The sequence below is a fragment of the Hyaena hyaena genome, unplaced genomic scaffold (assembly GCF_003009895.1).
Source record: "Hyaena hyaena isolate Hyena2069 unplaced genomic scaffold, ASM300989v1 scaffold_306, whole genome shotgun sequence".
Taxonomy (NCBI): domain Eukaryota; kingdom Metazoa; phylum Chordata; class Mammalia; order Carnivora; family Hyaenidae; genus Hyaena; species Hyaena hyaena.
Genome location: NW_024080935.1, coordinates 1,658,949 through 1,677,313, shown reverse-complemented (window position 1 = coordinate 1,677,313; position 18,365 = coordinate 1,658,949). Strand labels below are relative to the sequence as shown.

At 52.1% G+C, this 18,365-nt stretch overlaps 2 protein-coding genes across 2 annotated transcripts; one reads left to right on the top strand and one right to left on the bottom strand.

Annotated features, from left to right (window-relative positions):
• Window positions 1-879: 879 nt before the first annotated feature.
• Window positions 880-5,028, bottom strand: CTF1 (cardiotrophin 1). The gene is made up of 3 exons (XM_039247845.1): window positions 4,952-5,028; window positions 3,432-3,550; window positions 880-1,886 (listed from the first exon to the last, which is right to left on the bottom strand). Exons 1-3 carry the CDS (start codon window positions 4,974-4,976, stop codon window positions 1,413-1,415), a joined length of 618 nt encoding a protein of 205 aa, XP_039103776.1. The 5' UTR covers window positions 4,977-5,028; the 3' UTR covers window positions 880-1,412.
• A 2,396-nt stretch (window positions 5,029-7,424) lies between these two features.
• BCL7C (BAF chromatin remodeling complex subunit BCL7C) lies at window positions 7,425-11,192 on the top strand. Its single transcript, XM_039247725.1, has 6 exons — window positions 7,425-7,666; window positions 8,181-8,259; window positions 8,579-8,687; window positions 8,788-8,949; window positions 10,352-10,437; window positions 10,997-11,192. The coding sequence occupies exons 1-6, from the start codon at window positions 7,575-7,577 to the stop codon at window positions 11,120-11,122; spliced, it is 654 nt and encodes a 217-aa protein (XP_039103656.1). The 5' UTR covers window positions 7,425-7,574; the 3' UTR covers window positions 11,123-11,192.
• The last annotated feature ends 7,173 nt before the right edge of the window (window positions 11,193-18,365 follow it).

The window sequence follows — 18,365 nt, the reverse complement described above, 5'->3', positions numbered from 1 at the left end:
AGGAGGCAGGACTTCCTGTCAGAGGCTGCAACACTTTTTTCCCAATGGACTCTCTCCTGCCTTGCTTCTTGGCTAACGGACACATCTTGACTAGCAGACAGGGCTTGTTTATGTGGGAATACTTCCTAGGAACCAGGCCTCAAGTGCCTATTGCCTGGGCCTTTCCTGCCTAGGTCCTATGGGCTCCTTCCCAGATCTGGGTGAGACTCTATGGGTATCATTTTGTGGTTTCTTTCAATCCAGTGGTCCTGGCTGCCCCCATCTTGGGTGGAAGGAAGTGCTGGGGCTCTCCCCGAGACCTTTCTCTTCCTGTAATTTTGGGGAGGTCCAGGGGCTGCCTTTTTGTTTCTACCTCACTTCCTATATGAAGCTATGGGCTTCCTGAGCGCATAGGTCTCCTCTTCTTGCTGGAGTTCATTGCCTCCCCTAGTCTATTTCCCTGACTATAGCCACTGTTCCAACTTTCCATCTTGAGGGACTTCACTTCCTGATCAATGGAAGTCCAATTGAAAAAGTAAGGACTCCTATAGATGTTTCCAGCTCGGGACACATCTACTTCCTGTTCTAGAGTGACAGATGAGATCCCTGGCCTGGGGGCGTTTGCGAATCTCCTATTTATACTGAGGCTTTTGGGTATGTCTGGGGAACCAGGTTGTGCCCCAAGGATCCTATTCGCCTCAAAGGTGTCTCCCCATTTTCGACAACTATATATACTGGTAACTTTGGTGTTCTTTTTTATTTTTAAACATTTTATTTACAAAAAATTAATTTATTCTCAGGAATGAAACTCGTGTAAGGTGTTGATTTTTTTTTCTCTCCATAGATTTGGCTTGGGGTGGGGGGGAGATAGGGAGTAGGGCAGATGAGGTGAAGGAGGGGAAGGACATCAAACGCAAAAGCAAGCAGGGCTCACCCAAAGAGCAAGGATGGGGGAGGGAGAGTGCATCAAGGGGAGTGATGTGGGAAGGTGGCTGAAATCTGTCTGGAGTAGCCCTCCCACCAGGGCTGGCAGCCAGGTCCCTGGCCAGGAAAGGACAGAGAGAGGCACTGAAGGAAAGAGTTGATGAGGTGTCCCCTCCTTGAGATGAGACTGCGAGGTACACATGCTCACATGGGGCCAACGGAAGACAAGAGATGGAGAAAAGGGGAAACAAAGAGAGCTGCCCCCAGAGACAGGTGAAGGGGGAGACCAAGACACGGAGGCGGGCCCAAGCGACGGAGAAGAGGGGAAAAGCAAGAAAATGATGGACACGGGACGTCACAGACACAAGGAGGTCCGACAGGGAAAGAGACACGGAGCGCTTACAAAGCACAGAGAGATGGCAGAGACAGAGGGATGCAGGCAGTCGGAGCTCATCAGGCACTGACAGAGACGAACGAGGAGGGGGTGACAGCAAGCTGCAGCCCCGCGCTCAGGCCGGGCCACTGGGCACCAGCTGGCCCAGGTCGCCCTCGGTTCGGCTCACCCACTCGTGGTAGAGGCCGCACACGCGGAGCCCCAGAACCTTGGCAGGGAAGACGCCTGCGCCGGTGGCGGTGGCGGCGGCGGCGGCAGCGGCGGCGGCGGCGGGCTCGGTCCGGGGCCCGCGAGTCTCGGTGCCCAGCGCGGCCAGCACGGCCTCCACCGCGGCGCCCAGGGCCCGGGCCTGGCGCGCCGCGTCCTCCAGGCGCCGCAGCAAGCGCGGCGCGCGCGGGTTCAGCTCCGCCTGGTGGCGCCGCACCACTTCGAGCAGCGGTGGCAGCGCGATCAGCGCCGCCGCATCCAGCCGCAGCCGCTCGGGCGCGGGCAGGCCCGCGTGGCCCGGTGCCGGGGCGCTCAGGCCGACTACTGGCAGCCGCGGGGGCGAGAAGCCGGGCAGCCCGAAGGGTTCTCCCTGGTGCTGCACCTGCGGAGACACGGCAGTCAGGTGGGGTCCCCCCACCCCCTCACGAGGGGCGCCGCGACGGAATTTCTCCACTCTCCACTCCCCTCCCTCCCCCCCTCTCTCTCTCTCTCTCTCTCTCTCTCTCTCTCTCTCTCTCTGGGGCCTTAGTTTCCCCACCTCGCAAATAACACATTCCTCCCAACACAACGGTTGTGTTTGATACTACAACACGACCACAAAAAAAGTGGGCTTTACACCAGTGCCTTTGTTTCCTCATCTCTAAAATGGAGACAACAGTATCAACTCCATAGGGTAATTCGGATCATGGTAAAATGCTTCCAGATCCTGGCCCACTGGAAGGGCACAATAAATGTTAGCTCTTTTATTAACACCATCTTTCAGACCGGGGTGCAAATCCTGTCTCCACCACTTGCTAGCAGTGCAGTTTCATGCAAAACCAGTTCCCTTCTCTGAGTCTCGTTCTTCTCATCTGTAAAATGGATCAGCTCCCTGTCCTTTTCTTCTACCAGGGATTTCCTGAGAATCACAGATACTGCAGAAAACCGGCTGTTTCTCTCTCTCTCCCCATCCTCCACTACCTCTGCATCTGCAGTGGCTCACTGAATAACTGTCATGTGAATGAACAAATGAAAGATGAAGGAGATTTGTAATCTGTAAACATGCTACAACTGTACCATTTATCTTTTGCTAACATTTTGTCTCTGGTTCAGGCACTGTTTGCTGCTTTAAACACTATTTCCTAATCTTCCCAATAATGGGTGTGATGATTATGATGATGCTGATTTTATAATGGAGGATATTGAGGCTGACGAGGTAAACTGACTTGCCCTAGGTCATCCATCTAGGAAAGGACAGAGCTGGATTTTGAACCAAAGTTCATACAACTACAAAGCTAGTTCTCTTATCCCACTTTCATAATTGTTACATCATTCTTTTTTCATGTTACCAGTACTGCCCAAGGTCACAGCAAGTTAGCAGACCTATAGTCTATCTGATTCAAAACTACACCTTCCTTCCACTATACCAGAGTAATTGGTGGAAATAACCTCCTTCCTTGGGCAGGGCCCTATGCCTAACCAAAGAGGTTGGCAGATTTCCTTCTTCTGTAAAAGTCCCCTCTTGGACTGGAATTTTCGCCCCATGTTGAAACCCCTTCTTGATCTCTCTGCAGAGCACAGGCAGAAGAGTTTACAACTCATCATGTTAAACTGCCTCCTTTCATAGTTGGGGAAACCAAGGCCCTTAGAGGTGAGGTGACAAGATCACAGAGAGCCTAGAACCTAGGTTTCCTGACTCACTCACTCAATTCTCTTTACTCTCTCTGCCTCTGTCTTAGTGCAGTATGGGGGGAAACTCCAAGCTGAGGCAGACAGAGGGGCACTTGGGGCACAGAGAGGGTCCAGTTCTCCAATTTGCTGTGTGGCCAGGAGCCCGGTTTTCTGCAGCTGGGAAATGAGGCTGGAAAAATGGGTGGTCAGGAACCTCTGTGACCTGTACCTCCCCACTCCTCAGGCCTCGGGCACCCCCACCCCCATTCCCACTCACATATTCCTGGAGCAGCTGCTCAGCATATTTGGTGAGGAGGCGGGCAAGGCTGTGTGTCTGACGGATCTTGGCCTCCAAGTGGGGAAGGGGTGAGATTGAGGAGTCAGCCTGTGGGTCTTCTGGTGGGAAAAAAGGGAGGAATGAGAGCAGCCCAAATCCCTGCTCCTTGACCACTTCTTCCAGGCTGGATCTTCTTCTGGAATCCTGAAGCTCTGCTCTGAATTTTCTAACTTTTATTTTTTATTATTTTTTTTAAAAATATTTTTATTTATTTCTAGGAGAGAGAGAGAGACAGCGTGAGCAGGGGAGGGTCAGAGAGAGAGGGAGATACAGACTCTGAAATAGGCTCCAGGCTCTGAGCTGGCAGTCAGCACAGAGCCGGACGCGGGGCTCGAACCCACGAACCGTGAGATCATGACCTAAGAGAAAGTCGGACGCTTAACCGACTACGCCACCCAGGCGCCCCTGAATTTTCTAACTTTTAAGCCAGACAGGCTCTGTCCCATTCCAACTGATGGTAAATGAGGCATCAGACATTCGCCACAAACAGTTGTCCTACCTGAAATGTATTCTCTGACCCCCAATCACTGTTGAAATCCTATTAAAGCCAAATTCAAATATTGCCTCCTCAGCGCATCCTCTGTATTCATCCCTCCCTTAAATTAACTTTTTCTTTTACTTTAGGCCATTTGTTCATGCTTCCAAGGTAGTTTTTTAAATGGCTCCTTTATTTGTGTGAATCTGCCTCAGTCTGGGAGCCCTTTGAGGGTAAGTTTCACATATCTCGGTACATCAGTGATTGTTGGTGAAATTTAACATCACTGAAGCATAGAATTTCAAGTCGGAAGCTCTTTTAAGCCCATTCTACACATTGGGAGACTGAAGTCCCATTTCCTCCCCAAAGGACCTCCTGTGCAAAAAGCTAGATACCTGCCTTTCCTAGCGTAGGCTAGAGAGGGGAGCCCGGGAAGGATGACTACATTTCCCGAGATGCTCAGCGCGCGTACCAAGGCATGATGGGGACTGCAGTCCTGGCCCGGCAACTCCCGCCCCGCCCCCTCACCCCAACCCTGAGTTTCCCACCGCCTGTCCCTATCCTTAACTTTCGTCTCCTGTTGTTACTCACTAGCCCCTGTGGTCCAAAGACTTCCTTCCCTAACTCCATCTTTCCCTCTGGCCCCTAACTCTTATTCTTTCCCAATACTCAGAGAGGACCCAGGCGTCCAGCCCCAGCTCCCCGTCCTCTCTCTCAGGGTGTACTCGAACCCATGATTTAGAAACCCTGAGCCCAAGTCCCTGTGAAGGCACAGCCCAGGCCTCCCCTAAACTCTGGCTCTTGTCCCTTCCCACAGCTCACCCACAGCTCACCCGCTCGTTACCTGACACCGGGGCCCTGCTCTCCCCAGTTCAGGCCGCTCCCTTCCCGGACCCGGGGGTGGCTGGGACCCTGACCCCAGCTTCCAGCCCTTCAGACCCCTGCTCCCCACGGGCACTCGGCATCCGGCCCTTCAGCCCCTTACCCAGACTTCCCTCCCTCCGGCTCATGCTGGCCCCTGGCTGATCCCCGTTGCCTCCACGCCCCCCTTCCGAAGGGGGGAGAAGGGGGAAGGGGTAGGGGCGTGGCCCGGCCGCAGCCAATCAGGGATCAGACCCCAAACAATCCCCCCCTCCTCCTCCCGCCCCAAGCAGGATTCCTTGGCTCTGAGCTCAGCTCCCTACTTGCGCAGCCCGGTCAGGAAAGGGGCCTGAGCGGGGTTAGCAGGTTGTCTGCGTGGTGGATTTAAGACCTTGAGGCTGGGTGTGCCGGGGCCCGGAGGCAGCCCTTGTCCCGTCGGGAGGAGGAGGCTCAGGCTCTGACCTGGGGCAAGACTTAGGGCCTGAGCTTCTTTTCCGAGAAAGCTTCTGGGGGATAGGGGATGGGGGGATGGGGGGTGGGGAGGGATAGGAAAGGGTGGAGCTGGCAGGACAGGAATGTGCTGATCCTCCCTCCTGTTTGGGGAAAAGGGGGGGAACCGCGATGAGGGCCCTAAGGCTTGGGCCACACCTGCCCAAATACCTCCTGGCCTATCTTAGATACTTTCTCCTCTCTCTCTCTCTCTCTCTCTCTCTCTCACACACACACACACATTATCTGTCTCTCATTATCGCACCTACTAGGAGTGTAACAGATACACCACCTCACTTCACCGTACCAGGCTCAGTAAGAGAACTCCTCTGACGTACACACATCTACTGCATATAGACCCTTCGTTCTCACCCAGGAACAAGAGGGGTATGGGGGTTATCCCCGTACCAGGTACAAGAGACAGGTATGGGCGGGGGTCATACCGACATGTCCACCCCACTGACCTGATACCCATAAATTGTTCCCAAGCACCTACTTGCCCTGGGTTCTGGGACCCAGCGATGATCCATACTTGGTCTCTGGCCCCTGAAGAGCTCAGTCTGATAGGGAGACCAGAGCAGGTTTGTGAGTGAAGGGACTGGGAACGAGGCCTGTGTATCTGTGAGGATATTGCCAGAAGCAGATAATTGCCAGAATAAAAGAAGGCATTAACTGGTAGAGGCCATAGCAGGTACAATTGAAGCCACCTGTTGGTAGGGGCCATAATCACACACTCACTAACAGCGAATATTTATTGGGCATTTACTATGTGCAAGGCATTGTTCCAGGAGCTACATTACATATTAACTTACTCTCATGTTATAGTCAAGGGAATAGAGATAAGTGAGTTGTCTAAGGTCACTGGACAAGCAGAGCCGGGATTTTCCCAGGGCAGTTTGGCTCCAGAAATTTGGTTATAATCACCCTTCCTATACCTTAACCCCTCTGGCCAGAGTCCCACACATAGCAACACACGTCATATCTGCTGGCAAACACAGCTTCAAATAAAATCAACTTAAACACACTCATTTTAAGTAAACTTTTAATTGAAGTATAATATGCATAGGGAAAAGTGCATACATCCTAAAATGCGTACAGTTCAGTTAATATTCAGAGTAAACATGTTGGGGGGTGGGGACCAACATCAGACTAAGAAACTGAACATGACCAGTCCAAGAGTTCCCTTTTAGCCCCCCTCAATCCTAAGCGGAACCACTATCCCACACCACACCACAAATTAGTTGTCTGTTTTGAACTTCATATAAAAGGAATCATACAGTGTGTACTGTTGTATTTGATTTCTTTCGTGAGACTTGTCCCTGTTGGGTGCGGCATGACATCACTCTGTGCTGTATCCACTGTGTGAATAGGCTACAGTTCATTTTCCACTTTCCTCTTGATGGGCTGTTTCTAGTTTGAGGCCATTATCGACAGCACTATGAACATTCCAGTACACACCTCTCCGTGCTCATACTTGTGCATTTCTGTTGGGTGTTGATGACCTAGGAGTAGAATTACTGGATCATTGAGTTCAGCTTCTCTAGAAAACTGCCAGTTTTCCAAAGCGTCTCTACCAATTTCCACTCCCCCAGAAATACGAGAGCTCTGCTTGCTTTACTTCTTTGTCTACACTTGATATGGTCTGTCGGTCTCATTTTAGCCATTCTGGTAGGTGGAGACCTACTCATATTTGCAGCGTCTGGCCGGGAATAGGCAGTCAGTGAATAGACAGCTGAATGAATGGCTGGCTGGAGGAAGACAGTGTGGGAGTGACAGCCAAGGGAGGCTGGACACACTCTGCACACAGCATTCGGGGCCGCCCCCGCGTAGCTCGCCGGGACCGTGACCCCCTCGCGCGTCCCGGCGCCCACGTGGTCTGAACGCACCGCCTCAGCCCAGCTGCGCGCGTCCTGGCGCCGAGCTGTCCCCAACCCTCCCTTTTGGCGGCGGGTAGGGGGCGCTGCGCGTCCGGGCGCCCCGAGGGGGCGGGCCCGGTCGGGGCGGGGCCGGCCGGCTTCCAGGCCTGGGCTCTGGCCGCCCGCGCCGCCCGGCCGCTCCGGGGACGGGCCGGGGCGGGGCGCGGCGGCAGGAAGCGGGGCGGGGACTCGCGGAGGCGTTGGGGAGCGAGGGAGGGCGCGGCCAACTCCCGGAGGGACGGCAGGCCGAGAGAGCGGCGCCCGGGTCTGGCGCCGAGCCTGAGCCCGCCGGACGGGAGGCGGCCCAGCCGCGGGCTCGGCCTCGGCCCCAGCCCCGCCAGCATGGCCGGCCGGACCGTGCGGGCCGAGACCCGGAGCCGAGCCAAGGATGACATCAAGAAGGTGATGGCGACCATCGAGAAGGTCCGGAGATGGTGAGCGCTGCCCCGGGGCCAGGGATGGTACCTGGCGGGGCCACTTCTCTCCCACATGCGTCTACCCTCCCTTCGCCAGCCGTGGCCCCCAGGTGTTAGGTGTGTGCCCCAGCTGCGCCCTGGAACTACAGGGCTCTGTCCCCCTTCTGGCTACACCCTAGGGTCTACAAAGCGTGTTCCCGAGCAGTGCCCTCATTCATGCCCCGCCCCCTAAAGCTTTGCCACTCCTTCCTCAAGTATGCCCAGGATCTTCATTGGTGTGGTCCCCTGCCGGGCCTATTCGCCTTGCTTCCTTGTACACCCCAGGGGTCTGCAGAGCCATGGTCCCGAGCCATACTCTCTCTCTAGAGGCACCCCCATGTATGGCCTGGGGTCTGCAGGACTTTCTCCTTCTTATTATGCCCCCTTAGCAAAACCGCACCACCCCTACTTCTGCAGATCTCCCCAGATGTGTTCCGCTCCTGGGGGGCTCTCTCCTCAGAACTCTGACCCAGTCCCCCCAACCCTCCCACAGGGAGAAGCGCTGGGTGACTGTGGGCGACACTTCCCTTCGTATCTTCAAGTGGGTGCCAGTGGTGGACCCCCAGGAGGAGGTGAGCAAGCTCTCCCACACCAGGCCCTTCCTTCATCTGTGCAACCTCAGGCGAGCCCCTCCCCACCCTGGCCTCCACCTCGAGTCCCGCTCAGAGACCTCAAATGCAGCAGCCAAGACAGATGTTAACAATTACTAGCAACTCCACCCCCCCTTCTCCCTTTTTCCTGCTTCAGACCCCTGAGTTCAAGACCTAACCCACTGAGCCACACTCTGTCACCTCATGCTTTTCTGTGCCTCAGTTTCCTTATTTGTACAGTGGGGGCTTTGCAAGCACTAAGCGGAAAGCTGCCACTGACCCTTACCCCTTTAACCCCCAGGAGCGGCGGAGGGCAGGTGGTGGGGCAGAGAGATCTCGAGGCCGGGAGCGGCGGGGCAGGGGCGCCAGTCCCCGAGGGGGTGGCCCTCTCATTCTGCTGGATCTCAATGGTATGTAGGGATCCTGGGATTTCAGGGGGAGGTGTGGGCTGTGGTTGAGGGAGGGAACTGGGGCCCTCAGGCCCAACCCTCTTGGCTTTTGCTCCCACAGATGAGAACAGTAACCAGAGTTTCCATTCGGAAGGCTCCCTGCAAAAGGGCACTGAGCCCAGCCCTGGGGGCACCCCTCAGCCCAGCCGCCCTGTGTCACCTGCTGGACAACCAGAAGGGGTCCCAGAGGATGCTCAGCCCCCACGGCTGGGCCAAGAAAGAGGTAGGACCAGGTGCCTCCCTACAGCCCTCTCCTCTGAGTCTTGTCCTCTGCAAAGTGGAAGCTACCAGCTTACCGATACCTACTCCCCTCCTGTGTTACCCTCTCCTGGAGGTCTTTCCTGACTCCCGCAGAAAGTCACCATCCTACCTCCAGCGACTGTCTGTCTCATTCCTTCTGCTTCTTTGGGTCTTTAGATAACTAATCGCCGTCTGAGATTTTCACATAAATTTTATTTTTTACTACTCCGATTTCTCTCCCCACTCCCCCCTCATGTCAGCTTCCTGAACCTTGGGCCCACGTTGATCTTGTTCATTACTGAATTCTGAGAACACGTGGGACACATAGAAGGTGCTCAATAAATATTTGTTGAGGAGTAAATAATAGTGATAGTCCCGAGGGTGATTAATAAGTGATAAGAACAGCTCGTACCTGTCGAGCTCTGACTGTGTGCCAGATGCACTTTGAATGTATTGTAGGTCATTTAATCCTCTCTATGAGCCTATGGGGGTTATCACCCCCTCATGTAGGTGAGAAGCTGAAACTCAGAGAAGTTTCCCAAGCTCAAACAGCCAGTGAGCCCACATCTTGGGCATAATTCCTCCTCAGCTCCTCTCTCTTCCATACAATCCCATCTGGTCGGAAGCGCCTCCCCAATGTGTCTACCTTTCTACAAGAGCCATCTCTTACCCCCACCTGGCTCCAGTCTCCTTATGGGTCTCCTCTCCCCCAGTCACTTCTACACGGCTGCCAGAGCAACTTTTTCTAAAGTGCAAGTTTGCCAGGCTCATTTTCCTGCCTCAGAGTCTTCAATGGCTCCCTGTGGCCCTTGACTCCTCCACTTGGCACTCTGGGCCCTTCCTGAACTATCCCTGCTGGTCTCATTGTTCCTTTCCAAGAATACCATGACTTGGGCATATGGGCTATGTCTGGGTTGTGCCATACTCTTGTGCACCTTTACTAACCTTTACTAATATAAAAACAATAATGGGCATTTATTGAGCACCTGCTACGTGCCAGATGCTTTACTAAGGGCTTTACCTGTATTATCTCAATCCTCACAGCTGTCCATGTGGTGATTACTATCATTACCCCCACGTTACAGATGGGGAAACTGAGTCCCAGAGGAATTAAGTCACTTGCCCAAGGTCAGGATTTGAACCCAGGAGTCCAACTTCAGAATCCGTACTCACTAAATATATGTCCTGTTTGCCTGAAATGTGCTCCACCTCCCCGTTTGTCTGCCCGATGAAATCTTACTCACCTGTCACTTAAATGTCTTTCCTGTGTTCTCTTCCTGGCTTGCGGCCAGGTGCCCAGCTCCCTCCCCGGTGTCCCACAGCCCTGGTCTATGCTGGGGCACGGAGCAGCTGCTCAGGGAATATCTGTTACCTTGATGTTCCAGATCCTGGGGGCATAACGGCGGGCAGCACCGATGAACCCCCAATGCTGACCAAGGAGGAGCCTGTTCCAGAATTGCTGGAGGCTGAGGTGAGAGAAGCCAGAAGGCTGGACTCCTGGGTCTCTGAGGCAGTGGGGGCTCTGGGGCAGCCAAAGGCTTGGGGGCTGCACTGCTGAGGTCCAGGCAGGATATGTAGACCTCAGACACAGCCCAAGTGTCAGAGGCTGGGTTCTTGGGGCTGAAAAGGAAAGGGTGTTTTAAGACCAAGTCCTGTGGGCTGGGTCGGGACTCATTTAAGACCATTAAAAGCCTGAAAAGATCGTGGTGCTCCTCCAAGTATTTTATTTTGTTTTAATCTTAAACTATAAAATTAGCTTAAGAGAGTCCCCCACAGACTTCTGACTTTTTCCACAAGGACTACCTTGATGCATTTTCCAGAAATATCAAGTATCCGCGTCTTTCCCCCCAAACAATGTTACTGTTGTTGTTTCCGGTGCCCACTTAATCTGCTTCCTGGGTCCCCGGCCCAGGGCTAGACTCCTAGGCCCCGGGAGGGGAGTGGAGTGGAGGCGCTGGAGAAGGCAGAGGCTAGGAGGCCGCACTCCTGGGTTTGGGTGGAGCTCACGCCTGTCCGCCCTTCCTCTCCAGGCCCCCGAAGCTTACCCCGTCTTTGAGCCAGTGCCACCTGTCCCCGAGGCAGCCCAGGGTGACACAGAGGACTCGGAGGGCGCCCCCCCACTCAAGCGCATCTGTCCAAATGCCCCTGACCCCTGAGAAGCCGGCCTGCCTGTCCTGTCGCCCCAGGGGCCCCTTTGGCTTTTTACAAATAAAGACCCTTTTGTAATTTTGTGTCATGTCATTTCCCCGTCAGGGCTGGGGAGGGTCTTTGGAGACAGTTTTGTCCCCTTGCTCTGTTTCTCAGATGGAGCCACTGAGGCTCAAAGACAATCTTCCTATAGTCATACCATGAGTCAGACACGGAATGGGAGCTTGAACCAGGACCCTGCCTCCCCCGAACTCCCTCCACCCTGCCCTGTCCTTACCTCGGACCCTTCCTGACCTTCAGCCCTCCTCCGGGAATCCCAGGACCCCTCTTCTTGTTCAGCTGTCCCCTGGGCCCAGCAATTGCCAAAGCTCTGGGCAGCTGGACCATGATTCCCATTCATACACAGGAACACAGAGGTCCTAGGGACTTTGGGGTCTGAAATGACCCAACACATTCCTTGCCCTCAAGAAGCTACAGCATTGTACCCCTCCCTGCCTCTGCTTAGCCATTCCTCCACCGGAACCCCTGCCCACACTTCTCATTGAGTCTTACTTGTCCTCAGCCCAATCACTACCTCCTCCAGGAAGTCCTCCCTGACCACCCCCCCACCCCAGCTCGGTTTCCCTTCTTCTGGGCTTCCATCACCCACTGTGCCTCCTCCCCTCTGTCTCGGCAGACATTTATCAGGCTGTTTGGGATGGCTGGTTTGTGTGTGTGTGTTGCACTACGTTGTGGGTTCCTGAGTGCAGAACTTGGTCCCCAGCCTCATCTAGCACCACGTTGGGCATAGAGCAGTTATAGCAACTGTTTGATGAATGAACAAGTAAATGAATGTGCTACGATATCCAGGAAGGCTTCTCTGAGGAGGTGGCATGTGAGACATGAACCTCAATGTGGTAGATCTGAAGTCAGAAGTCCTGGTTCAAACCCTGGCTCTGTTACTCACCAGGTGTGTGGCTCTATGCAAGCCGTTTCCCCTCTCTGAGCCTTAGTTTGTTCATGTGAGCAATGGGGACAATAACAAGGCCTCGGCTGCCCTCGTGGCTTGCGGGAACCTTCAAATAATGTATGGCACCCTCACTCTGTGCCTGTGAAAGAGTTAGAGTCAGGGGTCTTAGCCCTACTTTTATTTTTTTTTAGCAAAGGAAGAGACCGGTTCAGAGGGACCAAACTGGAACTTTTAAAGAACTATTTAAAAACGGAGGGATGTTTCCTGATAGCAGCTGATGTTGTAATAGTTGAGCCAATGCTGGCCAGGGGAGCCGGGTGTATAGTGATGTGGAATATTCCTTTCTTCTTGCTGCTGCAGCAGATCACCACAGATTTACTTAGTGACTGAAAGAAACACACACTTATCTTACTGTTCTGGAGGCCAGAGGTCCAAAATTAGTCCCAGCAGGGCTGGTTCCTTCCAGAGGCTGCAGGGGAGTATCTGTCTCCCAGCCTTTTACAACTCCTCCACGCCACCTGCCTTCTATGATTTGGGGCCCCTCCCTCCATCCTCAGCATGGCATCTTCCAGTCTCTCTCTGTCTCTTCCATCTTCACATCTCTGGCCCTGCCTCTCCTGCCTTCCTCTCTTATGGGCCCTGTGACTACATTGGGCCCACCTGGATGACGCAGGCATCTCTTTCCATCTCAAAACCCTGAACTTAAATCACACCTGTGAAATCTCGGCGGCCGCGGAAAGTAACATCCACGGGTTCTGGGGATGAGGTCGTGGGCATCTACGGAGGGCCATTATTCAGCCTGCTACCGGTGGTAATAATCTCAGCATTTTCTGGGCAAGGAGGTGATCTCATGATTCCCTTCAACCGCCCCATGAGGTGATGGGAGTGCTCTGTAAACTGTGAAGTGCCTCGTATGGGTTAGTAATACAGTGTTAAAGCCCAGAAAACAGGTTCTGTTTTCTGCATCTCCATTCGTTTGCTTGTGACCTTGAGCCCAGTGACTTAACCTCTCTGGGCCTCAGTTTTCTCATCTGTAAACTGGCAATAATTCTAACGTCAGCCTGGTGAGAGTGTTGTGAGGATTAGATGAGGAAATAATGGAGAGAGAGTGTCCCTAGCTTGACACATAATAAGTGCTCACTAAATGGCAGCTGTTTTTCCTATTACTCTGTTCTGTAGATGAGGATCCACGGGTGTAGGGATAGAGGCCAGAGACTTGCCTGTCAGTGAGACTGGGGAGGTGTCCATATCTGAGCAGCCTTGAAAGGTTAAAGTTTGAGTCTCCCCCATTCCTGTTCCTCACTTGGCCCCAGACCCCAGGCATCTGTCCCCTATCCCAGGCTTGCACCGTTCCTCTCTGGGGGTCCACTCTGTGACCTCGTTTTTTTTTTTTTTTAATGTTTTTTTTTTTAATTTATTTCTAGGAGAGAGAGAGAGACAGCATGAGCAGGGGAGGGTCAGAGAGAGAGGGAGTCACAGACTCTGAAACAGGCTCCAGGCTCTGAGCTGGCAGTCAGCACAGAGCCCGACGCGGGGCTCAAACCCACAAACCGCGAGATCATGACCTAAGCGAAAGTCGGACGCTCAACCGACTAAGCCACCCAGGCGCCCCTGTGACCTCGTTTAAAATCCACTTCTTCCACGGCCACACCGCCAGTCATCACCTTATGATGCCCTCCCTACCTCCCCGCTCCCCACCCCCTCGGCATGTCCACACTCTCTTTTCGGAAATTCTTCCACCCCTGACTCTTGGGCTCTGGCTTCTAGTGCTTCCCCATTCTCTTCTGCTCTGTCACTTTCTCCTCCTCCTGATCCCTTAAATATCTCCTGCCCGGGCCTAGCTCTTCTCTTCATGCACACTCCTTGCTGGGTCCACCTACTCTTTGAATTAATGGCTCCCAAGTCTCTGTATCCAGGTGCTGCGCCCTACCTCTAGACTCAGCCAGGTGCCTGCGTGACACCTCCACTGGGATGTCCGGACCCTCGGGCTCCCCTCCTCCCCCAACCCGCTTCCTTCCATCACCTCTACCCAGAAATGGCCCCTCAATTCCAGGTTGGAGCACCCAGAAGTCAGAGTCCCATCACCTGCCATGTTTCGTTAAGTCTCTGTCCTGAATAACTCTCCCATCTGCCCCTTCCTTCAGGGCCCTCCTGTTTGCTAGATGCCTCCTGGTGAGTTTCCTGCTGCCCTCTTGCCCATCGCAACCCATTCTCCACCCAGCAGCTGGGCTGTCTCAGGAACCCACATCTGCTCATGGTACTGGCCTTGGTGAAAACCCTGCAGTTCCCTTTCCTGGCAGGATGGGGCTACCTCCTCCCACTTTACCCCACGCCTGCCTACACTGCTTCCCTGAGAACTGCTTATAATCGCACTCTGCTGTTTCCCAAGTCTAGGGTTTTGCTCATGCTGTTTACTCTGCTAGCAGATCTCCTCTTATCCTGTCTTCATCTGGGAGATGCATTCTTCTTTTTTATTTTCTAACCTTGGCTTCCTGGTGACTTCTTTTGTCATGCCCCCTGCCTCCTCCTCTGCCGTTTTATGGAACGTCAGGTATTGCCTCGTGATGATCTGTGTTGATTTGGGTCTTTGGTGCCAGACTGTGAACTCAATGAGGGCAGGGGAATTTCTTTATTCCTAGAAACATGTACTTATTCCACACTTACTGTTTGCTGGGCACTATTCTAGGCCCTGGGGCTAAAGCATAAACAAAATGGAAAAAAAATCTTTGCCTTCACAGAGCTTACCTTCAATAAATTGTATCTTCTATAGGAAGTTATAAGCACTTTCTAAAAAAATAAAACAAGGGAGATGGGAAAAGGGCGGATGCAATTTTAAGTAAGGAGATCAGAGGAGATCATGAGGAGACATTTGAAGAAAAGCTTGAAGTAGCGAGGGAGAGAGCCATGCAGATATCTCAGGGAAGAGCATTCCAGGCAGAAGGATTAGCCAGTGCAAAGGTCCTGAGGCAGAGTCTGCCTGGAAATGAGATCATTGCGACTGGGGCATAGGGAAGTAGCGAGAGAGCCGTGGGAAGTGAGGTCAGGTCTTGTAGGGCCTCATGGGCAGGTCACAGTCATAAAAAGGCAATCAAAATCAATGCTGCTTGGAGGCCATTGTCAGGATTTGGCTTTTATTCAGGGTGAGATGAAGAGCTATTGAAGGGGTCTGAGTAGAGGAATGACATGATCAGACTTAGGGGTTCCCCCCCCCGAATATTTTATTATAAAAAGTTTCTGTGTGCCTGGCTGACTCAGTTGGAAGAGTATGAGACTCTTGATCTCTGGGTCGTGAATTCAAGCCCCATGTGGGGAGTAAAGATTGCTTAAATTAAAAAAAAAAAAAAAAACTTTAAAAGTTTCAAACATGCAGCAAGTTGGAAGAATTGTACAGGTGATATATATATATATACTCATCACCTAAATTCTATACCATCTTACTGTATTTGTTTATCACATATGCATATCCATTCATCCATCTATCAATCTATCTTATTTTCTTGATACATTTCAAAATAAGTAGGAGGCACTGGTATATTTCCCTCTAAGTAGGTAAGCATGCAGGTCATTAACTAGAGTCCAGTATTTCTTTACAAGTTTGTCTTTCTTTGCCCTTGAAACAAAACATCCATATAGTGAAATGCACAGGTATTAATTGTATGTATGATTCAGTGAGTTTCAATAAATGCACACGTCTGCATAATGCAAGTTCTTATCAAATACATCATTATCCCCCTGGAAAGTTTCTTGTTGCCCCTCTCCCACCCTCCCCAAGTCCCCAGAGGCAATCACTGTTCTGGTTTCGTTTTGATTCAGTTAACCTGTTCTAGAACTTCATATGCATGGAATTATACAATATGAGCTTCACATCTGCCTTCTTTCACTCAGCAAAATGTTTTTGAGAGTCATCTGTGTTGTTGCTTAGATCAGTCGTGCATTCCTTTCTATTGCTAGGTTATAGTCTATAGACTTGGCTTTGACTAGGAGGAACACTCCGCCGGGTGGAGAACAGTCCTGTCCCTGTTTCTAGCTCCCTGCACAAGCCTGTCAAGCCTTGTGGGCTCAGAGCCCTGGATGAGTGCATCTTAGGAAGACAGACAGCTTGTTCCCCAGGACCTTTTTAGAATGTAGCCTATGACATCAGGCCCCCAGAAATCTGGAGAAACATAACTATATCGGGGGCAGGAGGTAGGGCGACTAAGCATCCTGGTTTGTCCAAGACTTTACCAGTTTTACCACTTCAAGTCCTGTTCCTGGGAAACCCTGGGAAAACTGGAATGGTTGACGGCCCTGGCAGGATCGCACCACTGCCCCTAAGGCCCCAGGCCCTTTTTCACCTCAGACTACACTCCCTTTGAAGCTCCTAAGGATTGTTATCCTAAGTTTAAGGATAAACTAAGCTGATCTACTCCTTCGCTCGTCTAAAACTTCCCAGGGCTCCCCAGGGCTTTGCCTGGCAACCCAAGAGATATACTCAACCTATGGCAGTGGTCCTCAAACTTTGCTGCACGATGGAATTGTTCGGGAAATTCTGATGCGTGGCTTCTACCTGGGACATTTTAATTGGTATAGGATGTGACTTGGGCATTAGGAGTTTTAAAGGACCCACAGGTGACATTGACATGCTTCCAAGTTTGGGAACCACTGGCCTATGGAGATATGATTTGCTTCCCTTGCGTGGTGTTGAATATGTTGCCAACATTTAAAATCAGATGAGGTCCTATAAAAATCTAGACTCCTGGCTACCTGTGACACACCAGAAGGTCTGAGACATTGAGTGCTTCCAGTTATGGTAATCACCTGGGGGTGTGGGGCACTGGCTGCTCCTGGAGACTAAACGTGTGCTTTCTGGTTACCACAATCCTTACAACTCCACAGCGTCTTCCTCTACTCACTTACGTTCATTTGCACAGCTTACAGGCTAACCTCCCGGCTCTGCAGCCGGGCATTGGAGGCCTTCTGGGTGCTGGCTCCTCGTCACCTCCTCAGCCTCTTCCCTAACTATTCCCAGTACATTCATTCTTCTCACTTCCCACCCTCCAGCCACATGGGCCTCAGTGTACCTTTCACACCCACCTTTGCTCGTGCAGTCCTCCCACCAAACTCCTTATCAAAACTGGCCTTGCTCGGTTTGGCCACTTCAACCTCTCTCTCTGGCCTCTTTCCCAAGTTCATCTAACACACAGAACTTCTAACACACTAAGGCTGGCCAGGCTAGTTTCTATCCTAGCACTTGCTGCTCCCTCTCCCTGAGAAACTCTTCCCTTCCTCTCTTCTTTCTTTCTTCCTGGTCAGTGCCTACTTACGTTTCAGGCCTTGGCTTAGATCTCACCTCCTGCTTCAGGAAGCTTCCCTGACCCTCAAACTAGGTCAGATCATTGGCTTGTCACTGCACTTCCTCTTTGGCTTGACATCTCACTTCCCTTGCTAGAATAAGGCCACATTGTTCATCTCTGTCCCCCTAGGGTCTAGGCAAATTATGAAGTGCCTGGGAAAGAGTAGGTGTTCGTTAATGACAAAAGGAAGCACATCTCCCTTTCTCCACTGGCAAAAACTCTCCCCTTCTGGTTGCATTTCTAGTCAATATTTAACTGTTCTCCTGGAGATACCAAATCTCACTGAGCTGGGGTCTGTCTCACAGTGAGTCCAGTGAGTTTGAGGACCCATTTTGTGGTTGTTTCCCCAGGGTAAGAATGCGTAATTGGAATAGGGATACTCAGCAACGGGGAGAATCCCCATTATCAGTTGACTGGATCTCTGCTGCTACCAAGGCAGGGCTGTGCATGGTTGGCGACCCAGGACCCCATACAGAGCAAGCTAACTTTCCATTCCCTTACATTTGTCTATTGATTTTCAGGTGGCAATGGCTTTTCTGCCAATCCCTTCCTTTGTTTCTCCTGTCAGCTCTGAGAGGCAGCTATGGTGTAGTGGTGGTCAGGATGCAGTCTAGGAATGGAGGTGTTTCAGATTCAACTCATTTGTCTTAACTGTAATCTTGGGCAAGTCACTTCCCCGTCTGGACTTCCCTTGCCTCATCCGAAACATGGAGCCAGTAATCTTTTCCTCGTCTTTGGGGCCAAGCATCTTTAAACATGTCAGGAACCGTGTGAACCAAGTGCAGAGCGAGCACCTGGGAAGCTGTATGTAAACCACATTTTTGTAACGTGAATAGTTATTTCCAACCTTCAATTTTTAGAATCACCGGTAGGATTTCAGGCTCTCTAGGATTTAGGAAATGCAGTGCCAAAGAAAAGTAAAAGTCCGTGGTAATCTGTAACAACCCCAACTGAGGTTTTAACGTATAT

Coding starts and splice junctions, on each gene's coding strand:
- CTF1 (XM_039247845.1), bottom strand. CDS start 4,976: ATGAGCCGGAGGGAGGGAAGTCTGG. Junction 3,551..4,951: donor CCGGAGGGAGGGAAGTCTGG/GTAAGGGGCTGA, acceptor TTTTCCCACCAG/AAGACCCACAGGCTGACTCC. Junction 1,887..3,431: donor AGCAGCTGCTCCAGGAATAT/GTGAGTGGGAAT, acceptor GTGTCTCCGCAG/GTGCAGCACCAGGGAGAACC.
- BCL7C (XM_039247725.1), top strand. CDS start 7,575: ATGGCCGGCCGGACCGTGCGGGCCGAGACCCGGAGCCGAGCCAAGGAT. Junction 7,667..8,180: donor ATCGAGAAGGTCCGGAGATG/GTGAGCGCTGCC, acceptor ACCCTCCCACAG/GGAGAAGCGCTGGGTGACTG. Junction 8,950..10,351: donor ACGGCTGGGCCAAGAAAGAG/GTAGGACCAGGT, acceptor TTGATGTTCCAG/ATCCTGGGGGCATAACGGCG.